Below are 24620 nucleotides of genomic sequence, written 5' to 3' on the forward strand. Positions count from 1 at the left end.
GGAATGTTTGAAACTAGTGTAATAAGCTTCAAATGACTGCATTTTGCTAAATAAGTTTCAATTATGTAATCCATGAAGAACTCCTTTCCTATCACATAGTAAAGAAGTGTGTTCTGGAGAAGACATATTTTCGGTAGTAAATTACTCCATTGATAAACATATTGTTATTTGGACACTGAAAACATTACCTCTGACTGAATAGCTACTTTGATTGGAATTTGCAAAGGATTTAGGGATAAGAATGATATATATGAAGTTTCAGTCATTCAAGGGAAAGTTATTGCAATAACAAAATTGAAAATATAAGTACACAGAGTACAGCAAGATGTTACTGTTAACTTTATAAAAATAAAACCTTTTAATTATTACAGGATTGTAACAAATTTCTGTGAGTGACCTGACAGTATTTTGTACCATTAAGAAGGTACTGGTTATCTTATGGCTTAGTTCTTTAAAAAGCTGTCAACCTAAAGATATTCTTGGTTTTCTTTTACTCCCCAATTCCTTCCCCGCCCCCAATTAAAAATATGCTGTGTGGTTAAGATAGTTTTAAAAAACTAAAATGAATATTTTTATCTGCCTCTTCAAGTCAAAGGTGCTTTCAGTATTGAATGGGGGGAAAATTTACTTCTTGAAAGAAGTCTGTACATGGATGGAACACTTTGAAAACAGATGTAAGCTTTACAGAGTTAGGGATATTTCTTCTGTCCTAATTATCCCAAGTAGGTCAACACTTGATAAATATTTGAATTAATTTTTTTAAAAAATGATGTAAGTGGCAGGGCGCGGTGGCTCAAGCCTGTAATCCCAGCACTTTGGGAGGCCGAGGCGGGCGGATCACGAGGTCAGGAGATCGAGACCATCCTGGCTAACCCAGTGAAACCCCATCTCTACTAAAAAATACAAAAAAAACTAGCCGGGCGAGGTGGCGGGCGCCTGTAGTCCCAGCTGCTCAGGAGGCTGAGGCAGGAGAATGGTGTAAACCCGGGAGGCGGAGCTTGCAGTGAGCTGAGATCCGGCCATTGCACTCCAGCCTGGGCGACAGAGCGAGACTCCATCTCAAAAAAAAAAAAAAATGATATAAGTATGTCACAAATAATCCTATGTGACCTCACACTATATATAAAAATTTAATCAGTGACATGAATCATGAGAGCAAAACCCATAAAACTCTTAGAAGAAAACATAGCAATAAGACTTCATGGCGTTGGATTTGTTAGTGAATTCTTAGATATGACACCAAAAGCATGAGCAACAAAAGGGACAGATAAAAAATATTCATTCTGAGATCTGGCCACTGCACTCCAGCCTGGGTGACAGAGCAAGACTCCGTCTCAAAAAAAAAAAAAAAAAATATTCATTGCGGTGTTGTTCACAATAGCCAAAAGATAAAAGTGTCTCCCAACAGATGAATGGATAAACAAATGTGGTGTGTGTGTGTGTATGTATGTGTGTTGTGTGTATGTTATATGAAATATTATTCAGCCATAAAAAGGAACGAAGTTCTACAACATGGATTAACCTTGAAGACATTATGCCAAGGACGCATACTGTTATTTCACTCATACAATATCTAGAATAGGCAGATTCATAGAGACAGAAGTAGATATTACCAAGGGTTGGAGGGAGAAGGGGATGGGTAATTATTACTTGATGGTTATAGAATTTCTGTTTGGGGTGATGAAAAATGTTTAGAAGTAGATAGTAGTGTTGATTATATAACATTGTGAATATAATTAATACTATTGAATTGTACATTTTAAAAAAAATGGTTAAAATGACAATTTTTTTATTCCTCTTTTTCTACAATAAAATACTAAAACGTGTGTGCACACAATCTTGGAAACAGAATTTTCTGATGTGTTTAGAAATCTTAGATTGAGTGGATTTTGGGGGATACTTTGGCCCTCTGTGTCTGCAGGTTTACATCTACAGATTCAACCAACCATGGCTTAAAATTATTTGAAAAAATAATAATACAACAATAAAAATAATACAAATTTTAAAATACAATATAACTATATTGTATTAGCTATTATGAGTAATCTTGAGATGATTTAAAGAATAAGCAGGGATATGTGTAGGTTATATGCAAATACTATGCCATTTTATATAAGGGGCTTGAGCATTTGCAGATTTTGGTATCCAGGAAGGGCTGAAGGGAGACCCCAAAACCGATTCCCTATTGTTAAACATACTGAGTTGCAAATCCTGATTAGGTTGCAAGAAAAATTGATGGAACAACTGAGGAAGGAAATTAGCCGAATGTCAGCAAAAACTTTTGCATGATTGGTAGAACAAATTCAGATTTTAGTATTGATGTGATTCAGAACTGCATTCATTTGGACTTTTGTTTGTAGTTTTTAATGGTGTTATCAAAATATATAAATGACAATACCACTGTATTATAATCTATTTCTCTTAGAAAAAATACGAAAATTTTGGTAGATCATAAAAGTACAAAAATGTACATTTAGAACTTTTCAAGTATTTTATTTTTAAATTATATTTTTGTGTATGTTTACTTATAAGTAATATCAGTGGAGTAGTATATATAATTTATAAGTAAATATGCATATATGCAATGCTGAAGAATTTTTGCTAAGAGTGTCTATAGAAGCTGTCAATTTGGAGGACAGTTTTATCACTTCAGAAAATATTTTGTTGAAAATAATATATCTGTAAAGTTATATTGACCCTATATTTTAGGCTGCAGGTCTTGGTCGTATGAAGCCAAACACACTTGTCCTTGGATTTAAGAAAGATTGGTTGCAAGCAGATATGAGGGATGTGGATATGTATATAAACTTATTTCAGTAAGTATCTTTTTAATTCAATAATGTAGTTCATTTAGAAAATGTTAATTTTGAAAGCTTGCCCTAATTTTTGGAGCCTGTTTCTCACGTCTCTTCTAATGGAAATATAAGAACGAAAAGAATCACACAAATCATCTGAGTTTTAAATTGATAATCTATTAATTTTTTATTGATCTTTGTCTCTTTACATACATGCATATATATATACACACATACCTATGTATGTATATGTATACATGTATACACTCTGGCTTCTCATTTAAGTTTGTAAACTTTTTCCTATTCCTACAGCTGTTGCTGAGCAGAGTTCCTGAATGTTAGACCCATCACCTCCTAAACTATGTCATTATAATGTGCTGAGGAAGGGTATTTTATCCCTGTTTAGGCTTGTTCCCCTTCCAAACAAATTTTGCAGTTAATCATTTGGTTCATTCATTAAGTTATTTACATTTCTTTTATTTAAATGTACTTACATGTTTTGTTTTTCTACCATCTTGAAGAGTTAAGTTTGAGTTCACTGTAACTTCCGTTTTTTGGGTTGTCTAGTGCAGCAGTCCCCAACCTTTCTGGCACCAGGAACCAGTTTCATGGAAAACGATTTTTCCACAGACATGGGTAGTGGTGGGGGCTGTGGTTTCAGGATGATTCAAGCGCATTACATTTATTGTGGACTTTATTATTACCTATTCACCATAATGTAGACTCAGTGGGAGTCCTGAGCTTGTTTTTCTGCAACTAGATAGTCCCATCTGGGGGTGATGGGAGACAATTGAGGATCATCAGGCGTTAAATTTTCCTAAGGAGCGCACAGCTTAGATTCCTCACATGTGCAGTTCATAATAGGGTTTGCACTCCTTTGAGAATCTGGTGCCGCTGCTGATCTGACAGGGGGTGTACCTCAGGTGGTAATGCTCACCTGCCCATGGCTCACCTTCTGCTGTGTAGCCTGCCCAGTTCCTAACAGGCCCCACCCACCACTGGTCCATGACCCCACCCACCACTGGTCCATGACCCGGGGATTGGGGACCCCTGGTCTAGTGTGTTCTTTTTTATTCTTTTGCTACTTTGTCTTTCTGGTTGTATTCTGTTTGTGGATTTTTGTGGATGTGTCTGTTGAGTGTAATCTATCACATGCTTTTTGAAACCGAGTTATTTAACAAAAAGAATAAAACGGTTTTTTTTGTTTGTTTTTACCAGATTTTCTTCTTAATCTTGAAAAGTACTTGTTTTCCTACTATTCTAAGATTTGCCTAACCTGTTTATCTTGTTTATACTGAAGATAAGCATTCCCTCTCCACTATGCCATACTTGATTTGAGGAGTTTTTTTTTTTTCTCATCCTAAGCACTGATGAAATAAAACTGTCCACTTCTTATAATTGTCCTTTAAAACAAACAAAACACTTCTATTTACAAAGTAGCTTTAAGATGAAAGTTTAAGTCCTATTTTCTCTATGAATTTTGATCTGATCACCCTTTTTTCTCACTGGAGTCACTTCCTTGCTGGAACTCCTGTTGTATCTTTGGCTATAACCGCATATATTTGCCTGTCTCACATGTGATGGTTTTATTAGGGACATTTGAAAAGTCTTTGAGGAAACAGCTGGATCTCATAATCTACTTTTTAATGGATCTCTTTATATGGATTAGTAATATATATGGTAAACAAGATTTACCAACTAATTGTTAAATGCTTTTTGTAAAATTAAAACTCTGCTGATTTGTTGCATGTTGTCACTACTGTTGAGCTTTGGTTTTATTAACTTTTTTGTAAGCAAAACCTCGTTGTGGCTTTCTAATTCTGTATTCTGTATATATAGGGATTAGGGACAGAAAGATTAATGTGGTCCATGAGCCATGAAACCCATGAGCGGTGGGCTATGCTTTTTCTCTCTCAAGACCTAAGAGCAGTGAGATGAAGTAATTATCCTAAAAAATAGAAAAACTGACATTTTTTACAAATTATTTCATACGCCTCTCACGTTATTAGGTGTAGTTGCTCATAATGGAACACTGGAAGGGGTCTTTCTGACTCTGACCTTCTAGGGATTAAAGTGAGTGAGTGTTCTGAACGTTGAGTATTACTCTGAACATGACTCCTGTACGTCAGGCAGCAGTTAAAGGATAGGTGAAATACCACTTTCTGATTTTAGAACCATGTAAATTAATAGCAGTTTCAAAGCAGTGACACTGCTTATTCTTTATCTTGTTGCACTTCCACTGATGTTTTAGCTGTGATTTTTAAATACCTTGTGCAATTTAGGTATGCTTTATATGTTGTTTTTATTAGTAGTATATAAGATCTGAAGCTGCAAATCAATTTTTATAGCTTATAACAAAAACATTTATTCGTTTTAATCCACAGTAAACTTGGGGAGCTATATTCCCTAGCTTTAAAGAAATTGATTTTGATTTAATCGATTAACCAATTTTTCAAATGTCTGTATTTTTTCCTCTAGTATTAATGAGATCTTTCAAGATACAACTGAGAAAGATTAATTCCTTAAATTAATTCCTTAAACTCTGTTTTGCTTCTCTCAAAAACCATATCCATCTATCCATGCATCTACCTGTCTATATCATCTATCATATATCCATCTATTTAATATTGCCTGTTAAATTTCTTTCTCCAGTGACTTTTTTAACTTTAGTTAGCTCATCTTAGGAATGTGGCCAGATTGTCTCTCCATGATTTAAAAACAAAAGACCTTTTATAACCATATATTATATCCTGAACACATTCTTCCATTTGTCAGTAAGATTAATAATTTGACCATTTTATTGGATTTTAGCCTTTTTAATTTCATATAGCTATATCTTAATATATCATTTTTAATATATCTACAGTGAATACTTATTACTTGTGCAATGAAAAATATTAAAGATGAAAGTTAAACCTGCTACCACTATCAGAGAACAACATGATGCTTCGAAATTTAAAATTAATTCAGTAGATTTGAGAAAAACTTGGATTAAAATGAAGATTTATGCTCATAACTGAGATTCCAGGGTTTAAGTCTGGTTTTAAAGCTGTGTTTGAAATTTTAATGTATTTTCTGTGTGTATAGAATGCTCTCAATTGTGTTTTTAAAAATGAAAGGGATCACGCCTATAATCCCAGCACTTTGGGAGGATGAGGCAGGTGGATCACGAGGTCAGGAGTCTGGCCAATGTGGTGAAACCCCATTTCTACTAAAAATACAAAAATTAGCCGGGCGTGGTGGTACGCATCTGTACTCCCAGCTACTTGGGAGGCTGAGGCAGAACAATTGCTTGAACACAGGAGGCAGAGGTTGTAGTGAGCCGAGATCACGCCACTGCACTCCAGCCTGGGTGACTGAGTGAGACTCTGTCTCAAAAAAAAAAAAAAAAGGGGGAGAGGTAAATATGTATTTGCAGATGTATGTAAAATCTTTGAACCACTGTTCAAATCAGTTTTGTAAAAATTTAAAAATTATGTTAAAATTCCCTCTTTTCAAAAAGAATTTCTTCATATCCTGGAACCTGCTATCGTTCGCAGTAGCATGTAGGTTTTTGTGTGTGTGTCTTCATGTATTTCTCTTGGTTTTAATGGTATAAGCCCAAATATAAATATAGCGGGATTCTGAAAGTAGTTTTTCTATAATTTAACTCAGAAGGATAAAAATACTGCTGCTGCTTTAAACCACTGCTGTAGGTATAATGTCAGTACTGCAAAGATCTGAAAAGTAGTTTTCAAGGGTATTACAGAAGAGAATGTTGTGGGATTTGAAACTAACATACATATCTCAACAAGTGATTTAGTGATTTTCAAAGCATGTTTTAAAAATCAGACATTTAAAGCTGAAAGTAATTTTAGAGATCGTCTACTATTATCTTTATTTTATAGAGGATAACAAATTTTTGTGGGTTTTTTTTGTTGTTTTTGTTTGGTTTTTTGTTTTTAGTGATGCCTTTGACATACAATATGGAGTAGTGGTTATTCGCCTAAAAGAAGGTCTGGATATATCTCATCTTCAAGGACAAGGTAAATTTTGCTTGAAATAAGTTTCTTATTTAAAAAAAATAAACTACTTTGTTAGAAAATTATATTCTCACGAACTCTTCATTACTTTTAATAATTATGTGTCATGGACTTATTATATGGCATTTTAAGATCACATCTGTTTGACTCCACTAAAGTTTGTGTTTTCTCTTTGTACCAACCTGGATGATGGTTAGTGATTATTACTGGAGAGAATAAAATTCAATCCAAAGGATAAGCTTAAGAGAAGCAGACATTAGTTAGGTTTGTCTGTTGGCCAGGTTTTTTAAAGACATAAGTAAAATAGCCTGAGGAAAAATTTTTAAATGACTACTAAATCATTAGACATTTTCATATTTATAAAACTATGCTTTGTACAGTCATATTGATAGTAGAAGCCTAAACTTTGTCGTAATGTTTTCTATCTTCAGCAGACCTAATGAATGTTTTTTTAAAAAACATTTTTTAATTTAAAAATATTTATAGATTCACAAGAAGTTGCAAAAAAATAGTAGAGAGGTCCTCTGTACCCTTCATCCAGTTTCCCCCAATGGTAATATCTTGCCTTATCCTAAGGTACTGTATCCAAGCCAGGAAATTGACATTGGAACAATCCACGGACCTTTTTCATATTTCAGCAGTTTTACAACTCTTGTGTGTGATTGTGTAGTTGTGTGCCACTTACTATGTGTTCATTTGTGTAACCACCATTGCAATAAAGATACAGAACTGTTCTGTCACTACAGACATCTCCCTATGTGTTCCCCCTTTCTATGTACTTTTCTTGTCTCCCATCATTACTGTATAATTTTGACATGTCAGGAATAGTGTGTAAATATTATAGTGTGTAACTTTTAAAGCATTTTTGGAAGTGAAGATTAAAGCCTAAGTAAGGTATAATTACTGCTTTTGCCAACTTTATAAAAACTATGGCCAGGCACCATGGCCCATGCCTGTAATCCCAGCATGTTGGGAGGTCGAGGTGAGTGGATGACCAGAGATCAGAAGTTTGAGACCAGCCTGACCAGCATGGTGAAGCCACGTCTCTACTAAAAATTCAAAAATTAGCCAGGCATGCTTGTAATTCCAGATGTTCGGGAAGCAGAGGCAGGAGAATTGCTTGAACCCAGGAGGCAGAGGCTACAGTGAGCCAAGATTGCTCCATTGCACTCCAGCCTGGGCGACAAGAGCAAGATTCTGTCTCAAAACAAAACAAAGCAGGGGAGAAAAAAAAAAAAAAAAAACCAACTGTGAAGATTTTCTGGTAGTTTAAGAAATTATAAGCTTAAGAAAATTTACATATATAACATATTACCCCTAAGCCTACATACTTAAGAAGTATCTGCTTCTGTATTTAAATTGTTTTAATCTTCCCTCTCTTTACCCCTTTAAGGGCAGTCTGCAGTTTTGAAACACTTTGAGGTCTTTATCCATGTAACCAAATATGCATTTTCAGCAATCTGGAGTAGGTTTGGCAAATTATTCAATTATTTCTTGCTCTACCAGAATTGAGGTTTAGAGTGCCTTATACCTGTTAACTCAACAGAAATAGTAGTGTTCCCTTTCACATATCACAGTTTGATGAATAAATTATATAGTTCTATCATTTACTGAAGTTTGAATGTGATTGAAACTTTTAAAAAGTATTTTCATGTATTTATAATCATTGTGAAATGTTTTTGAATACCTTATTATTCATCGTTAAGTTTTAAAACAGGAATTTGACTAGGCATAAGAATTAAGGGCATAGGCATTGGAGTCAGGCAAATCTGCTTTAAAAATCTCAGCCTTTTCTGTTAGATGTTTTGTAGCCTAGGCAAATTTGGTGACTTCCAAGCCTCAGTTTCCTTATGTGTTAAAATGTATTTACCTTACAGGTTGGTTGTTAAGATTAAAAAGGAGATTAAGGCCTGCGAGCTCTTAGCATAGTGCTGGCATGTAGTTTCTTTTGTTTCTCTTCATTTACACAAATAAATGATGAGGATTATGGACATACTATCAGTTTTATATTTGTCTTTGTGATACATATTTGTATGGTGGAAGTTAAATTTTTACTAACTCTGACAAAAAGAGAAAATGAAGAAAAACTACTTTAAAAGGAAGAAATGGTACTTTCACCATGAACTTAGGAAGACTGTATTCGGTGGTCTTGGTTTTATAGTAGTGGGTATAATTTTTCAGTATTGTCTGTCATCTTACATATCTATGGACAGTTGTTACATTTTACATTTTTTATGTAACTGATTTTGAGAGCAGAATTGATTCACATACTATGTATTACTGTCTACCAGATTCTACTGTTCTATGAATTGTACTCATTACTAATTCTCTAGCTCGTAATTCAAATACAGTTTATGTATCTGTATCCAAAATGCTTAGAACCTGAAGGGTTTCAGAATTTGGAGGGAGGAGGTTGATTCTGGAATGTTTGCATTACATGGTACTTACCAGTTGAGCATCTCTGGTTCAGAAATCCAAAATCTGAAATGCTCCATTCAGCATTTCCTTTGAGCATCATGTTAAGTATGTAAAAAGTTTCAGATTTTCAGGTCAGAATATTCAACCTGTAACCTAGTTGTGGTTTACGTATTTAAATGAATAGTCATTTCAAACAGATTATCACAGTTGTTTAAATAAGAAGGCATTTATAACAAACATTTTTTCATAATAGTTTTATTACTAAACCATAATGCCTTATTTAACAGTTAAAATATGACTTAGATACTATTGTAAATAATTTTGTGTCTACAGAAGAATTACTGTCATCACAAGAGAAATCACCGGGCACCAAGGATGTGGTAGTAAGTGTGGAGTATGGTAAAAAATCCGATTTAGATACTTCCGAACCACTCAGTGAAAAACCGGTTACACACAAAGGTAATTCTCATTCAAACAATAAGTCTTATTAATAGTAATGTTTTAATTTGGGAGAAATATTTTTAATTATATAATATGTCTTATAAAAATAACCTGTTCTCAAACTTGTACTGGTCATTTCTTGCTGGTCAGGTAGAATTTATGGCTTTCAAAAATGGCTACAAAATGACTAGCTGTGTAAGGTACTAGAGTAGATCATCAGACAGAAACCATGCCAGATATTTACTAATATGGCCTCTGTGTTTTTATTTATAGTTGCTTTAAATAAAACATTTTAATTTGAAGCATAGGTTAAATCTAAATTTGGAAAGAACATGGTAATTTTAAAGTAACAAACTCATGAAACTTTCACATAATTTCATCCACAAATCTGTGTGTCATGTTTGAGAAGAAAAGAAGGATGACTTCCAAATCTTACTCTCCCACCCTCACTCTCCTACCTCTGTTCGGTCTAGTATCTCCATCTGTCCTATTCCTAGCTGACACGCAACAAGAAAAAAATCTGCGCTGTAAATCATCAGACTATAACATACTTTTGATTCCTGCAAAGTATTTCCCATTCTTTTTCTGAAATTACAACCTTGGACCAATCATGTCTTTGTGCAGTTTATCTCTTCTATATTGTTTAGAAGCAGTAATGTTGCTTTTTATTTCTTTCCTTCTTATTTACCTTGTTGGCTTAGAGTATTAGTAAAGTTTAGTTCACACCCATTTTCCTTTTCAGTTCTTTGCTGGCTTGATTATAATTTATTTTGTTTTTCCTCAAAATTCTATAAACTGATTCTGATAACTGTTCTTATATTCCAGCATTTATTTTAGTTTGCAGTATACATTCTTTCATTTCCTCTTGTTTTTTTCTTTTGCTTCAAACATTCTTTTTCTACAGAATCTGTTGGGAATTAATAGGTGAAGTTTAATGGGAGGGTAAGAAGTAATACATATCAAGCATCTACTCCATGCACCCACATTATAGTGGATGTTACCCATATATTAGCTAATTAATATATGTTACAATCGTATGAAATCATTATTTTTATAGAACAGGAAAGTGGGTCAGTACATTTCTACTTACCTTTTTATTGTAAAAATCTAAATGCCTTTAACTTACTTTATAATTGTTAAATGTCAAGATTTCCTTGACATTTCTGAGCTCTTTTAAACAAATGCAGCATATCCATAGTTATATTTATAATTTTTATTATCAAAGACAAATGCCATTAAATATCTGCTTTATAAGAACAGTATTGAATGCTATAAAATTAAATATAGTTGATTCTTTTTCCATTACAAGTTTAAGAAATTAGCGTTTGCTTTGTGTTTATTTTCTGTCAGTTATTCTCAAAGTCAGCAGCATAGATATTATAGAAAAGTTTATACATTTTAAAGTCTTCAGAATTAGAGACATTACTGTGTAGTTATTATAAATCTACAGTATTTAGCTGTGTTTGTCTTGGTTATTGAAGCATACATCATGCAAAGAGTCGTAAAGAACACCCTTTAAATACTTTCTGCCAGGCCCAGAGCTCAGTGCATTAATACTTGCATTAGTATAACGAGCTTAAGAGGTAGGTACTAACACCTCTTTCTACAAATGAGAAAAGCAAGTTCAGTAACGAAAGCTCACTCAGCTAGTAAAATGAGTAGAGGGAAGATTGCAATCTTGCAGTCTAACTCCAGAGCCCATTGCAGTATACTCTCCTGTCCAAGTCCGGAGTTTTATATGCCGTAAACAAATATTTTAATACAAGCTTATATTAAGGGAACAGAATGAGATTAGGACAATTTTTAATGCCAGAAAAATATTTGTAGATATTTTTAAATATAAATGGATAAATATATGCACACATATATACATACACATATACATTTACATATTTGAGAAAAATCACTCCTGTATAACCTGGCGTTTTATATAAAGCAAAAATACTTCTTTCTCTGATCAAATTTCTTAATATTTCAAGTGGTGATTAATTTTTTACAAACAACAAATATCCATTAAATGTTTCTAAAATTGCTCTTCAGTTATTTGCACAGTGATGCAGTGGCATGTTTAAAATTTATGTATTATCTGCAATATCAATGTTTAATGTCATTTATACTTTATAAGCCACAGTTCAACATCTTCTCAAGTATGAAAGTGTAAAAATTTTAAAAATACGCTGAAATTTAAAAAATAATTTTACAGAAATTAGAGGTGTTAGTCATCCTGTAGGGGAGGGGTCTCAAATATGTGTGCTTTTTAGAAGCTTCAGTCAGTGCAGAAAATATTAATCTTCAGTCTTATTTTTCAGTGGACTGTTGCTTCCTACTATATTTTGTTTATAAATGTGCTCTAGTTGCATTTTTATCATTTTATTAATATAAAGGCAATTAACATATTTTTGTGTTTTTTAAACATAATCTAGTTGAGGAAGAGGATGGCAAGACTGCAACTCAACCACTGTTGAAAAAAGGCAGGCATTTTTCATCATTTTATTTTAATCCCTTTTTCATACTGTAAACTCTTTAACTCCAGCCTTATTCCCTTCTTTTTTTTTTTTAACCTTGGTTTTTATTTTCATGGTGAGGTAATGTTACAGTTCTGTGAATGCAGATTAGAAAAAGTATTATTAGTCTAAAGAGGTAAGCCTTCCCAGGACATGGAGTTATATCATAGACAAATTCTTTTCAATCATCATAGCATTTCTGAAATATTCAGACCCAGACAGCCGGTATTAATTTTTTTTTTAATTTTAAACTGCATGGTTTAGATGATAAGTAGGGACACTGAAACAGGTTTTATTTGCAGTGTCACTTGCATTCTTTACCATCAGTTGTACCCAGCCAAGTCCTCAATTTTGATACTAATGTATTTTTCATTTCAAAAATTACAATATTTCTCACAGTCGTGCTGCGTTTGGGAGATACACAGTCATGTCAACATACATGAATTTTATGAGAAGGAGATAGAGGTGAGAGTTATGGAGCAGTGTGGTTTGGTAGCCATATTATTTCATCGTGCAAAATCATTTGTCATGTTTGCATATATCACAGCAGCATGAAAAGTGACATTCTGCAGAAGTAATCAGATGTCCTCATATGGATTTCTGCTTTTAAAATTTTGGTGTAGGAGTTTCATGGTAGTCATTTGCTTGCTCACGGAATCAATGCTGTTTTTTGTTTCATTTTGTTTTGTTTTAACTCCTGGGAATATAAATGGGAACTCCTTGGTGTACTGTTCTCAGGCCTGCAGCAGATGGGTGCCCTTCCAAGGAGCTCCCACCATCTTTTGGTGGTTCAGAGAAAGATGCGGTGGTTATATGGCTTTAGAATTGGGTTCCACCTATTGGGGACAAAACATAGGTAAAAATTAGAAGTCTTTCTTTAGACTAAGGTTTCACTGTGATCATTGTAAGAATGTGTTAGTATGTCTTCAACTCCCATCTTTCATTTTTATTACAGATAACAACTTTGTCTTTTAAAAAGTTGTGAGCTTTAAATTATTGAGATACCAGATTACCAAAGAAATAGTTTCACAGAACAGGTATAAACTTGATTTGTCCAGTTTGACTAAAACAGCTTTTCAAAACACAAAATCTAGCAGCTCAGTATAATTTTTTGACTGTTATTTATGATTCTCTTACATTCATTCAGAATGCTTGAAAATATTAGTAATTAGGCAGATAATTTGGATTGGTTTAGCTATTGTAAAGAGTTCTCTCTAGCCATTTATAAAGTAAACTTTTATTATAAACAACTGAACGCTTATGGTAGATGCCATATACAATTGTCTGAATTGTCTGTAGTATAAACATCTGAATATAAAAAAATTAGGAAACGATAGGAATTCAGCAAAAGGGACTTTAATATTTACTTTGCTTACATTTTATTTTTTGCTTAATCCTTTAGAATCCAAAGGCCCTATTGTGCCTTTAAATGTAGCTGACCAAAAGCTTCTTGAAGCTAGTACACAGTTTCAGAAAAAACAAGGAAAGAATACTATTGATGTCTGGTGGCTTTTTGATGATGGAGGTAAGGTTGTTAATTTTTTAAAAAATGATTTTAAATTTAGTAAAATTGTGAAAATAGTAAGAAATGGCAGGTACTCTTTACCCGTGGACCCCATTCAAATTTTGCCAGCATTCCCAAAAGCAAAAGGATTCATTTCAGAATCAGGCACAGCATTTAGCAGTCTGGTCTTTTCAGTATCCCTAATGCGGAGGTTGTTCAGTAGTATTTCCTTGAGCTTCATGACCTTAACTTTTAATATTATGAACCGTTTTGTTGACTGTCACCCAATTTGAAGTGCTATTTTAATGTTTTATTTAATTAGTTTTTAGGTTGTCTATCTTTGGCAGAAATATTACAGAAGTGATGCTGTGCTCTTCTGTCTACATCTCATCAGGTGGCACAGGATGTTGATTTGTCCCATCACTGATGAAATTAACCATTGAGTAATATATGATTTTTACCACGTTTATTCACTGAAAAGTTATCCTCCCCCCCCCCCCCACATTTATAATTACAGGTATTGGGGATGGCACAGAGGAATTACTCTGAGACTATGTAAATACACTATTCTTGCAGCCTTTGCCACTATCTTTAGCATCCATTGATGTTTATTGTTGTTATTGTTGTGGTTGCCAAATGATGATGTTCCTATTCCATCGTTTCTTCCTCATTTATTAGTTGGCATTTTATTGTAAGGAAGAGCTTTCTCTTTATTTCTGTCAGTGTGGACTCATCAATTCCTATTTTATTGATATTCAGTGGGATATGTGTTAGACTGTTCTTGTGTTGCTTTGAAGAAATACCTGAGACTGGGTAGTTTGTAAAGAAAAGAGGTTTAATTTGCTGACGATTCTGCAGGCCACACAAGCATGGTCCTGACATCACTCAGCTTCTGGAGAAGCCTCAGGGAGCTTTTACTTACAGCAGAAGGCAAAGCAGGAACAGGCATAACACATGATGAAAGCAGGAGTGAGAGAGACACAGGAGACAGAGATGCCACACACTTTTAAATGACCCAATCTCATGAGAACTATCACAAAGACAAGCACCAAACCTTGAGGGACCAACCCCCATGATCCAAACACCTCTCACTAAGCTCCACCTCCAGCACTGGGGATTAATTACAGTTCACTATGAGATTTCAGTAGGGGCTGATATCCAAACTATGCCAGAATATAATTTGTTACTTTCGTTTGTTTTGATGTTCCAATTGTCCCATATTTTGCCAGCACAGTCCTCCTTAGGCTGATTTCTTTCCATTTATCATGTCCCAGTCATTCTTTTGAGTTATTTTCCAACACAAGAAGATGTTCCAGGCTCAGTTTTATTGTTTTACACTTTCTCTTCATAGCCGTGAAAGTAACCCTTTATCCAAGGAATGCTGGTTCCTTTTACTGAATAACAGTGTTTAGAAACAAAGATCAGGGCATTGGATATGCTTGTGTCTACTAGAGTGTCACTGCTCCCAGGCCTTCTCGATGGACAGAGCCAGGAACTCCTTGTGTATGTGTGTGTGGAGCTATAAATGGAGATCAAAAACCAATTTCAGTCCAGCTTCTACCTTTTCATATTTCTAATTTCATTGTTAAACATGGCTCCTGCTAAGGTCAATAAATACACTATCCCATTTGGCTATCTTCCTTGAATGGGATCAGACTCCATTAGGAGTCCTTTCTTTCTCAGGTCTGCTAATGGCTTTTTGACTGAATTATCAAGGAAGGACAGAAATAATATTTTTGTTTTATATGGTGTTGTAGTAGACGTGTTTTTCGAGGCTAAATTGATGTTCCTGATTAAGAAATTAGCATTTAGTAAATGATTCATTATGTTTTTATAATTCAGGTTTGACCTTATTGATACCTTACCTTCTGACTACCAAGAAAAAATGGAAAGATTGTAAGATCAGAGTATTCATTGGTGGAAAAATAAACAGAATAGACCATGACCGGAGAGCGTAAGTTTATTTCACATCGAAGGGCATGCATCTAGTAGCACTTCATTGCTACGGTATAAATCTGATAGGATAAAAATTAGACAGTCCAGAAAATGTCTATTATCTTGCTTTGTTCTTTACTGAAATTAAAAATTTTAAATATAACCTTGTTGTATTTAGTCTTCATGTTTAACTAGTAGATACTTAATTTTACTTAGATGTAATTTTTTTTAACATATTAGCATTTTAGAATGTCCTTCTTAAATACTTGTAACTTTAAAGTGCTAAGCAACATTTTTCTTTTAATCAGGGGAGAAAGTGCACAAACATTACCTATTTGTATATGGGATACATTTTGTTGTAGACTCTAGACAACAAAATGCAGGATGCCATTGTCATTCATCCAATTCTTTCCGAATATACTGTCACAATTATAGTTCTTGTTTCAGTATTTCTCTCCTGCTCTGTAAGTACTTGTTTTGTCTTTGACCTGTAACATGTATATTGTACAGACTACATAATGTGCATAATCTTCAACCTAATTAATGTGTATATTGTACACATTATGGATCAAAGATATGGGTACTTAGAAGCATTGAAACCCAGTTTTATTTTTCAGAAAGCAGAGTTTTGACCATATAATTCCTCTACCCAAAATACTTTAACGACTTTCCTGCTACCTGCCATAGAAAATCTAATTGTTATAATGTAGCAGTCAAGGCCCTTGACAGTCTGTCCTCTCATTCCCTTTCTGTTCTTCTATTTCCCCCAGTATGCCTTATACTTCAGTACACTTTTCCATATGCTCTAAGCATGCATGTGACTTCAGGCTTTTACTCCTTTGCCTACTCTCATCTCTCTACTGTAAATAGCTCTTCACTTGCCTCTCCTTTTATCTCTTTAAATACTGCACTCTTTAAAACCTAGCTCAGTTCTTCATAGTGCCTTTCCTGTTTCCCCCGCCTTACCCCCAGATCTAGTTGTTATGTTTCTTTCCGGAATCACAATGTACTTTATACCTACCACTCATCACATTCTGGCAGGTATTATATTTATTTTCTTATTTAAGTTAAGTTTTGTGGGCCCTGTTATGTTTAGCATGTTTTATAGTAGGCACTTAATTGATAGGTCCTGGAATTCAGCTAGGTGTTTATTCATTTCAAATAGTGAATTATGCAAGAAATGCTAATAATAAATTTAATAATCAAACCTGTAGCAAATCTTTTTTCTCATCTCAATTTAAAAACATTTTCATTACAAATAAAATTGCATTTTTTTTGTATATATGTGCACTTCAACTGTTCTATTGTTGCCACCAGTGTTTCATTGCCAGCTATGCCTTCAGAAAGGTATTTACTGAAAAATCAGGCTTGTTGATGCTCCTTTTCTATGTCCTGTTCCAGTTCCCTCCTCCCCCAAAACGCTATGAACTTAATCTGCCATCAACTATATCTTCAGTATGGCCCACAGGTCATATTTGGGCCCTGAGATAAGCATTCTTCTTGGATGGAAGAATAATCCAAAAATAAATATTTGTCTACTAGTTTTTATTGAAATTTATGTACTTATCAATATAGTTTGACTAACCTTAAGAAACATTAGCTGCCATTTAAATTTAATTATTAATGTCTCTTTGTCCATTACTCAGTACTAAGGAGAGATACAGAGAAAGTAAAACACTCAGTGATTGATTACTCAGAAAGTAAAGTACTCAGTGAATTTAAGTCTGCTTTGTGAATGAATGGTGTGAATTAATTCAAATGGACATTGTTTAGCACATGATAGACTGACTTTTTCTATAAATTATGCTTTTCAGATATATGGATTCAGCCCAATATAGAATGAAAATACTTGTATCTTAATTCTATTTATTTTTGTTGTAGGATGGCTACTTTGCTTAGCAAGTTCCGAATAGACTTTTCTGACATTATGGTCCTAGGAGATATCAATACCAAACCAAAGAAAGAAAAGTAAGTTACTCTACAAGTTTCTGATCCTTTTATAGATGGCCTACTCAGACAGATTCAACTTAATTAAAACCCAGAGATTTATTTTCCTGCTGTTAGTTACATGTGAAGTCAATATTTTAAAAATCTAGCATTAATAGTTGGTATGCATATATCAGATATTAAAGAAAGTCTAAAGAGTTTTCAATATTCAGAGAGGATTTAAATTACAGCTTTACATGTGATTTCTGAAAGGTGGTTCATTTCCATTGCCCCTGCCTGCAGTCGTTATAACCACTCAGTCCCTGCTCTACATACCTATTACTTTCCACTGTTTCGTTTTATTGCTAAAATAGGAAAATCTAAACATTTGCCTACAATAGTTGCATTCAGAGTTCTTCTAGGAAAGACTTTGGAATATTCCACCTTAAAATGGTATATACAGGTTGTTATAATGATATTTGTATTTATTTTACCTGATATAATTTTAATTCTTAGATTAATGTTGAATCAATACAAAGCTGATGTAAAGAATTCCTTTTAGATAGGAAATAGTAAGGTAAAATTTGTGAGATTGCTTTTATTGTAAAACTGTGTACTGGGTGCTTCATACTAGATTTGATACTGAAAAATACGTTTTTCATGTTCATAGAGGATTAGAATGCCATTCATGTTATTTTATTGGTAAGTATATGGATGTAGAAATTAATTTTTCATTTCCTTAAATTTTTAGTGTCTGCCCTTTTCCCCTTCAAAATGTTCTAGTACATTTTTTTACACTACTTTTATTCATTGATAACTGGGAAAGCCTTTGGGTGTTTTAGAGCAGAGTAGTAACACAATTTGACTTATTGCTCAAAGGGATCATTTTGGCTACTATGGTAAAATATATTTAGGTTCAGAGAAAATGGCCATAGGGGGAGGAGGGGTAGATACAGGGAGATCAGCTTTAGCAGTTAAAAATGCAATTTTATTACAGGATGGAGATTCCTTATCCCAAATGCTTGGGATCAACCAAAAGTGTTTCAGATTTCAGATTTTTTTTTAAATTTTGAAACATTTTCATTATACATGCTGGTTTAGAATCCCTAATCCAAAAATCAGAAATTCAAAATGTTTCACTGAGCATTTCCATTAGACATCATATTGGTGCTTAGAAAGTTTTAGATTTTGAAGCAGTTTGGATTTCAGATTAGGGATGCACAATCTGTATTGTCCATATGGGTTCTAATTTTCTCATCAGTTTGAGAGACTAGAAATTGCTGTTTTTGAAATAAATTGCCAAAGTGATTATTATGGTTGGGGTATGGAGAGGAGGCACTGACTTTGCAAGTTATAGTTTAATATTTAAGATCTTTCTGTTATGTAACTTAAAATAAGATTAGTTGTGAGAATTCTTTGTTTTTTAAAGTATTATAGCTTTTGAGGAAATGATTGAGCCATACAGACTTCATGAAGATGATAAAGAGCAAGATATTGCAGATAAAATGAAAGAAGATGAACCATGGCGAATAACAGATAATGAGCTTGAACTTTATAAGACCAAGGTATTCTTTCACTTCTGCTTTATTTTCATTGATTTTTTTATATAATAAAAGACATGAAAAGCAAGAACTTCAAATTTGATATAGGAGGGGTCAGTTGTATAAATGAACTCTAAAATAGATTTATTTGAGGTTAGCAGAAAGCATTTTTTTTTAAAAAAAAAAAACATTTTTATTACACTAAAATTCATTTCCATTTCTTTTTGTCTCCTTATAGTTTTATGAACCATGCTAAATTCTTATTTCCAAATGGTCTAGGAATGACTTTGTCCTGTTTCATTTCAGACCTACCGGCAGATCAGGTTAAATGAATTATTAAAGGAACATTCAAGCACAGCTAATATTATTGTCATGTAAGTAGTAAGTAATATCTTTATAAAGATTTTCTTGCTAATTTCTGATAATATGCTTTGAATTAATTTCTGTTCCAGCTACATATCTATATAACACCCATATTGACTTAGTTGTTGTAAGGAGGAAAAAACAAACTTGTAAAAATATACTATGCTTTAAGCATATGGAGAAAGACTAACCTTAAGCTTATATGAATCCCAAGTAATTTTTTTATCGTAATTGGAACCTTTTGTTTACACTTCTCACCTTTTCAAAATTCCTTATCTTTGTAAACACTACAGCATAGCCATTAAGTATGTGTGGATAGGAGGGTCCTACGTTAAAATTTGGACCCCAGACAGCTTCGTCTTGAAAATAACCCAAAAAATGTTATTTGGCAGATTAAACTTGAATAGTGATTCCTGTCTGGATTCCCATTCTTATGTTTTCCACACACAAATTTTACATACCAACACATTGTCCTTGAGTTAAATACAGATGTAAATGCCTGCTTTGGCTCTTCCTCTATTGAACTAGGTTAGCTAGATATTCTTTGAACCCACATTTTCTCAGTTCTGGAACATGTGTCCTTAGATAGGAAAGCTCAGGCCTCTCCCCCACAAAAAAAGCCAAATAATGAAAAAAACTATCAAAAGATTGTTAGTTTAACAGCAAGCATTTAATAAATCAGAAAGTTTCAAGTTTTGCTGATGATAAATACCTGTAATGGAAAAGACACTAAAACACAGAAATTTAGAGAAGAACTTACAAAGCAGCTGGTCACTGCTACCACCATCCATAAATAGAAATTAAAACTGAGATAAGAAGATAAAAATTGCATTTATCCATATATAGCTTCTGTTTTCTAAATTTGGATAGTAAACATACCTTTCACCTAAAAGAATTCTATTCTTATTAAAGAAGGGGAAATCTAGGGTTTAGTGTTATATCTCAGAGATACTGTGGTTTATAGAAATATTTACTGTTCTTATGAACAAATTCTTAAAAATCTTTGTTGATACAGATTATAGTCTTTTATATACACGTGTACGATGGTGGTACCATAAGATTGTAATACCATATGTTAAGCTGGGCATGATGGTGTGCACCTGTAGTCTCAGCTACTTGGGAGACTGAGGTGGGAGGATTGCTTGAGACCTGAAGTTTTGAGTCCAGCCTGGACAATGTATTAAGACCCATCTCTCTTAAAAACAAAAACAAAAAAACCATATTTTTACTGTATCTTTTCTATATTTAGCTATGCAAATGCTTACCATCATGTTACAGTTGCCTATGGTATTCACTACAGTAACATACTGTACAGGTTTGTAGCCTAGGAGCAACAGGCTGTGTCATATAGCCTAGATGTGTAGTAGGCTATACCATCTTGGTTTGTGTAAGTACTCCTATGATGTTTTCATGAGGGCAAAATTGCCTGACAATAATAAGTTCTAAGAAATGAGTCGCTATCGCTAAGCAACACAACTGTGGTTGTTATTCTATATGCAGAATTCTCCTGCACTCAGAAATATTCTGTAATTATAGTAATTTATAGTAACTTATTGTAATCTACTTTATAATTTTTGCTACATTTTATTCTGTCAATGCATTGCTCAGGTTTTTTTTCTCTTTTTGATACCAGGAGTCTCCCAGTTGCACGAAAAGGTGCTGTGTCCAGTGCTCTCTACATGGCATGGTTAGAAGCTCTATCTAAGGACCTACCACCAATCCTCCTAGTTCGTGGGAATCATCAGAGTGTCCTTACCTTCTACTCATAAATGTTCTATACAGTGGACAGCCCTCCAGAATGGTACTTCAGTGCCTAGTGTAGTAACTGAAATCTTCAATGACACATTAACATCACAATGGCGAATAGTGACTTTTCTTTCATGATTTCATTAATTTGAAAGCACACAGGAAAGTTGCTCCATTGATATGTGTATGAAGACTTCGGTTTTAGTCAATTCCATATCTCAATCTTAATGAATGGTGATTCTTCTCTGTTGAACTGAAGTTTGTGAGAGTAGTTTTCCTTTGCTACTTGAATAGCAATAAAAGCGTGTTAACTTTTTGATTGATGAAAGAAGTACAAAAAGCCTTTAGCCTTGAGGTGCCTTCTGAAATTAACCAAATTTCATCCATATATCCTCTTTTATAAATTTATAGAATGTCAAACTTTGCCTTCAACTGTTGTTTTTATTTCTAGTCTCTTCCACTTTAAAACAAAATGAACACTGCTTGTCTTCTTCCATTGACCATTTAGTGTTGAGTACTGTATGTGTTTTGTTAATTTTATAAAGGTATCTGTTAGATATTAAAGGTGAGAATTAGGGCAGGTTAATGAAAAATAGGGAAGGGGAAATGGTAACCAAAAAGTGACCCCATGGTACGGTTTATATGAGTATATGTTAATACAGAGCTAGGAAAAAAAGCCCCCCAAATGCCTTTTTAACCCCTCTGATTGGCTATTATTACTATATTATTATTTCTTGAAACCTCTAAGATTAAAGATTCATCCCATACTTTTCTATACCATGCTTAAAAACGTCATTCTTTAAACAAAAATACTCAAGATTATTTATATTTATTTGGAGAGAAAACTGTCCTAATTTAGAATTTCCCTCAAATCTGAGGGACTTTTAAGAAATGCTAACAGATTTTATGGAGGGAATTTAGACAAAGCAATGTCATTTAATAGAATATTTCAATATTTAAGTGGAATTTCAGTATACTGTACTATCCTTTATAAGTCATTAAAATAATGTTTCATCAAATGGTTAAATGGACCACTGGTTTCTTAGAGAAATGTTTTTAGGCTTAATTCATTCATTATTCAATTGTCAAGTACACTTAGTCTTAATACACTCAGGTTTGAACAGATTCTTCTGAACATTAAAATTTAATCCATTCTTAATACTTTAAAACTTTTGTGTTAAGAAAAACTGCCAGTTTGTGCTTTTGAAATGTCTGTTTTGACATCATAGTCTACTAGTACAATTTTGACAGTGCATATGTACTGTTACTAAAAGCTTTATATAAAATTATTAATGTGAAGTTTTTCATTTATAATTCAAGGAAGGATTTCCTGAAAACATTTCAAGGGATGTCTACATATTTGTATGTGTGTGTGTATATATGTATATGCATACACAGATGCATATGTGTATATATAATGAAATTTATGTTGCTGGTATTTTGCATTTTAAAGTGATCAAGATTCATTAGGCAAACTTTTGTTTAAGTAAACAAGTTCAAAATCAGATTAACAGATACAGGTTTCATAGAGAACAAAGGTGATCATTTGAAGGGCATGCTGTAATTTCACACAATTTTCCAGTTCAAAAATGGAGAATACTTCGCCTAAAGTACTGTTAAGTGGGTCAATTGATAAAAGTTTCTGTGGTGGAAAATTTATGCAGGTTTTCATGAATCTTTTTTTTTTTTTTTTGAGACGGAGTCTTGCTCTGTTGCCATGCTGGAATGCAGTAACGTGATCTGAGCTCACTGCAACCTCCGCCTCTCCAGTTCAAGCAATGCTCCTGCCTTAGCCTCCCTAGTAGCTGGGACTACAGGTGCACGCCACCATGCCCAGCTAATTTTTGTATTTTGAGTAGAGACGGGGTTTCACATTATTGACTAGGATAGTCTCTATCTCTTGACCTTGTGATCTGCCCGCCTCGGCCTCCCAGAGTGCTGGGATTACAGGTGTGAGCCACTGCGCTCGGCTGGTTTTCATGAATCTTGATAGACATCTATAACGTTATTTTCAGTGGTGTGCAGCATTTTTGCTGCATGAGTATGAGCTAGGTATAGAGATCTGATAACTTGAATTCAGAATATTAAGAAAATGAAGTAACTGATTTTCTTAAGAGAAAATTCTACATTTTAACTCACAGCATTGTTCCATTGCAAGTTTTGCAATGTTTGTTTGGGGGTAAAGACAGTAGAAATATTATATTATTCAATAAACAATAACGTGTGAACTTTAAAAATGGATAATAGGGCATGGACTGAGTGCTGCTATCTTGAAATGTGCACAGGTACACTTACTTCTTTTTTAAGTTTTTCCCATTCAGGAAAACAACATTGTGATCTGTACTACAGGAACCAAATGTCATGCGTCATACATGTGTGTATAAAGTACATAAAATGTATCTAAATATTCATAATGTGGGGTGGGTAATACTGTCTGTGAAATAATGTAAGAAGCTTTTCACTTAAAAAAATGCATTACTTTCACTTAACACTAGACATCAGGTCGAAAATTTGCAAGATTGTTATAGTACTTATTTCAGCAATTTTTAGAGATGCTAGCTAGTGTTGAAGCTAAAAATAGCTTTATTTATGCTGAATTTTGATTTTTGTGCGAAATTTTTTTAGTTCTAATCATTGGTGATAGCTTGGAGATAAATAATTATGCCATGGCATTTGACAGTTCATTATTCCTATAAATAAGAATTCAGTGAGTTTAAAGAGAATGGTGGTGTTAGGCTGATTATTAACAGTTACTGAAATCAACTATTTATTTGTTACATTATTCCATTTGTATTTTAGGTTTCCTTTTACATTCTTTTTATATGCATTCTGACATTACATATTTTTTAAGACTATGGAAATAATTTAAAGATTTGAGCTCTGGTGGATGATTATCTGCTAAGTTTGAAAATGTAATATTTTGATAATATTGTACTATAACTGTCACACAAATGCTTTTCTAATGTTTTAACCTTGAGTATTGCAGTTGCTGCTTTGTACAGAGGTTACTGCAATAAAGGAAGTGGATTCATTCAACCTATTTAATGTCCATTCTTATATTTTATCTGTAAGTTTTTGCCAGCTTTGTGGTTTTGTGTCATTTAGATAACTATTGCTTCATTCATTTCTGAATTTTTAAAATAGCTTTTACCTTAATATTCATGCCCTGGAAAAGTCGTTCACTATTCCTAAACCTTTGCAGTAATCACTGTTGATACTTATAGTATGACTGAACCATCTGAGCTGCAGCTCATTATGGGTTTTTTTTAAGTGACCTGGCTTTTCTAATTCTGCTTTATCTTTGGGCCAAATCTCTCATTTGTCAATGAGGAAACTAGAAGATTAAAAGCGATTCATAATCCCTGAATATCATCTGATTCTTTCCTTCCAAAGATTTTTATCTAAGCTCATTTAGAGTTCTAGAA

General features: G+C 33.5%; 1 protein-coding gene and 1 long non-coding RNA gene across 3 annotated transcripts in view; one reads left to right on the forward strand and one right to left on the reverse strand.

The window, feature by feature from the left end:
• SLC12A2 (solute carrier family 12 member 2) overlaps window positions 1–24235 on the forward strand; it is a 103260-nt gene extending 79025 nt beyond the window's left edge. Inside the window, exons 18-27 of one of the 2 annotated variants that reach the window (XM_021939656.2) lie at window positions 2710–2816; window positions 6741–6820; window positions 9569–9694; window positions 12100–12147; window positions 13583–13705; window positions 15527–15638; window positions 17501–17587; window positions 18975–19110; window positions 19393–19460; window positions 21083–24235. In XM_021939656.2, coding sequence (XP_021795348.2) covers window positions 2710–2816; window positions 6741–6820; window positions 9569–9694; window positions 12100–12147; window positions 13583–13705; window positions 15527–15638; window positions 17501–17587; window positions 18975–19110; window positions 19393–19460; window positions 21083–21218 — 1023 coding nt within the window. In that variant the 3' untranslated portion in view covers window positions 21219–24235. The remainder of the gene's footprint in view (window positions 1–2709; window positions 2817–6740; window positions 6821–9568; window positions 9695–12099; window positions 12148–13582; window positions 13706–15526; window positions 15639–17500; window positions 17588–18974; window positions 19111–19392; window positions 19461–21082) is intronic. The other variant, XM_021939657.2, reaches the window with a different exon arrangement.
• LOC116274954 lies at window positions 12402–20802 on the reverse strand. The gene is made up of 2 exons (XR_004183817.1): window positions 20715–20802; window positions 12402–13016 (listed from the first exon to the last, which is right to left on the reverse strand). It is a non-coding gene; the product is annotated as an uncharacterized LOC116274954 (long non-coding RNA).
• Window positions 24236–24620: the final 385 nt, after the last annotated feature.

Source organism: Papio anubis, chromosome 5 (genome assembly GCF_008728515.1).
Source record: "Papio anubis isolate 15944 chromosome 5, Panubis1.0, whole genome shotgun sequence".
Taxonomy (NCBI): domain Eukaryota; kingdom Metazoa; phylum Chordata; class Mammalia; order Primates; family Cercopithecidae; genus Papio; species Papio anubis.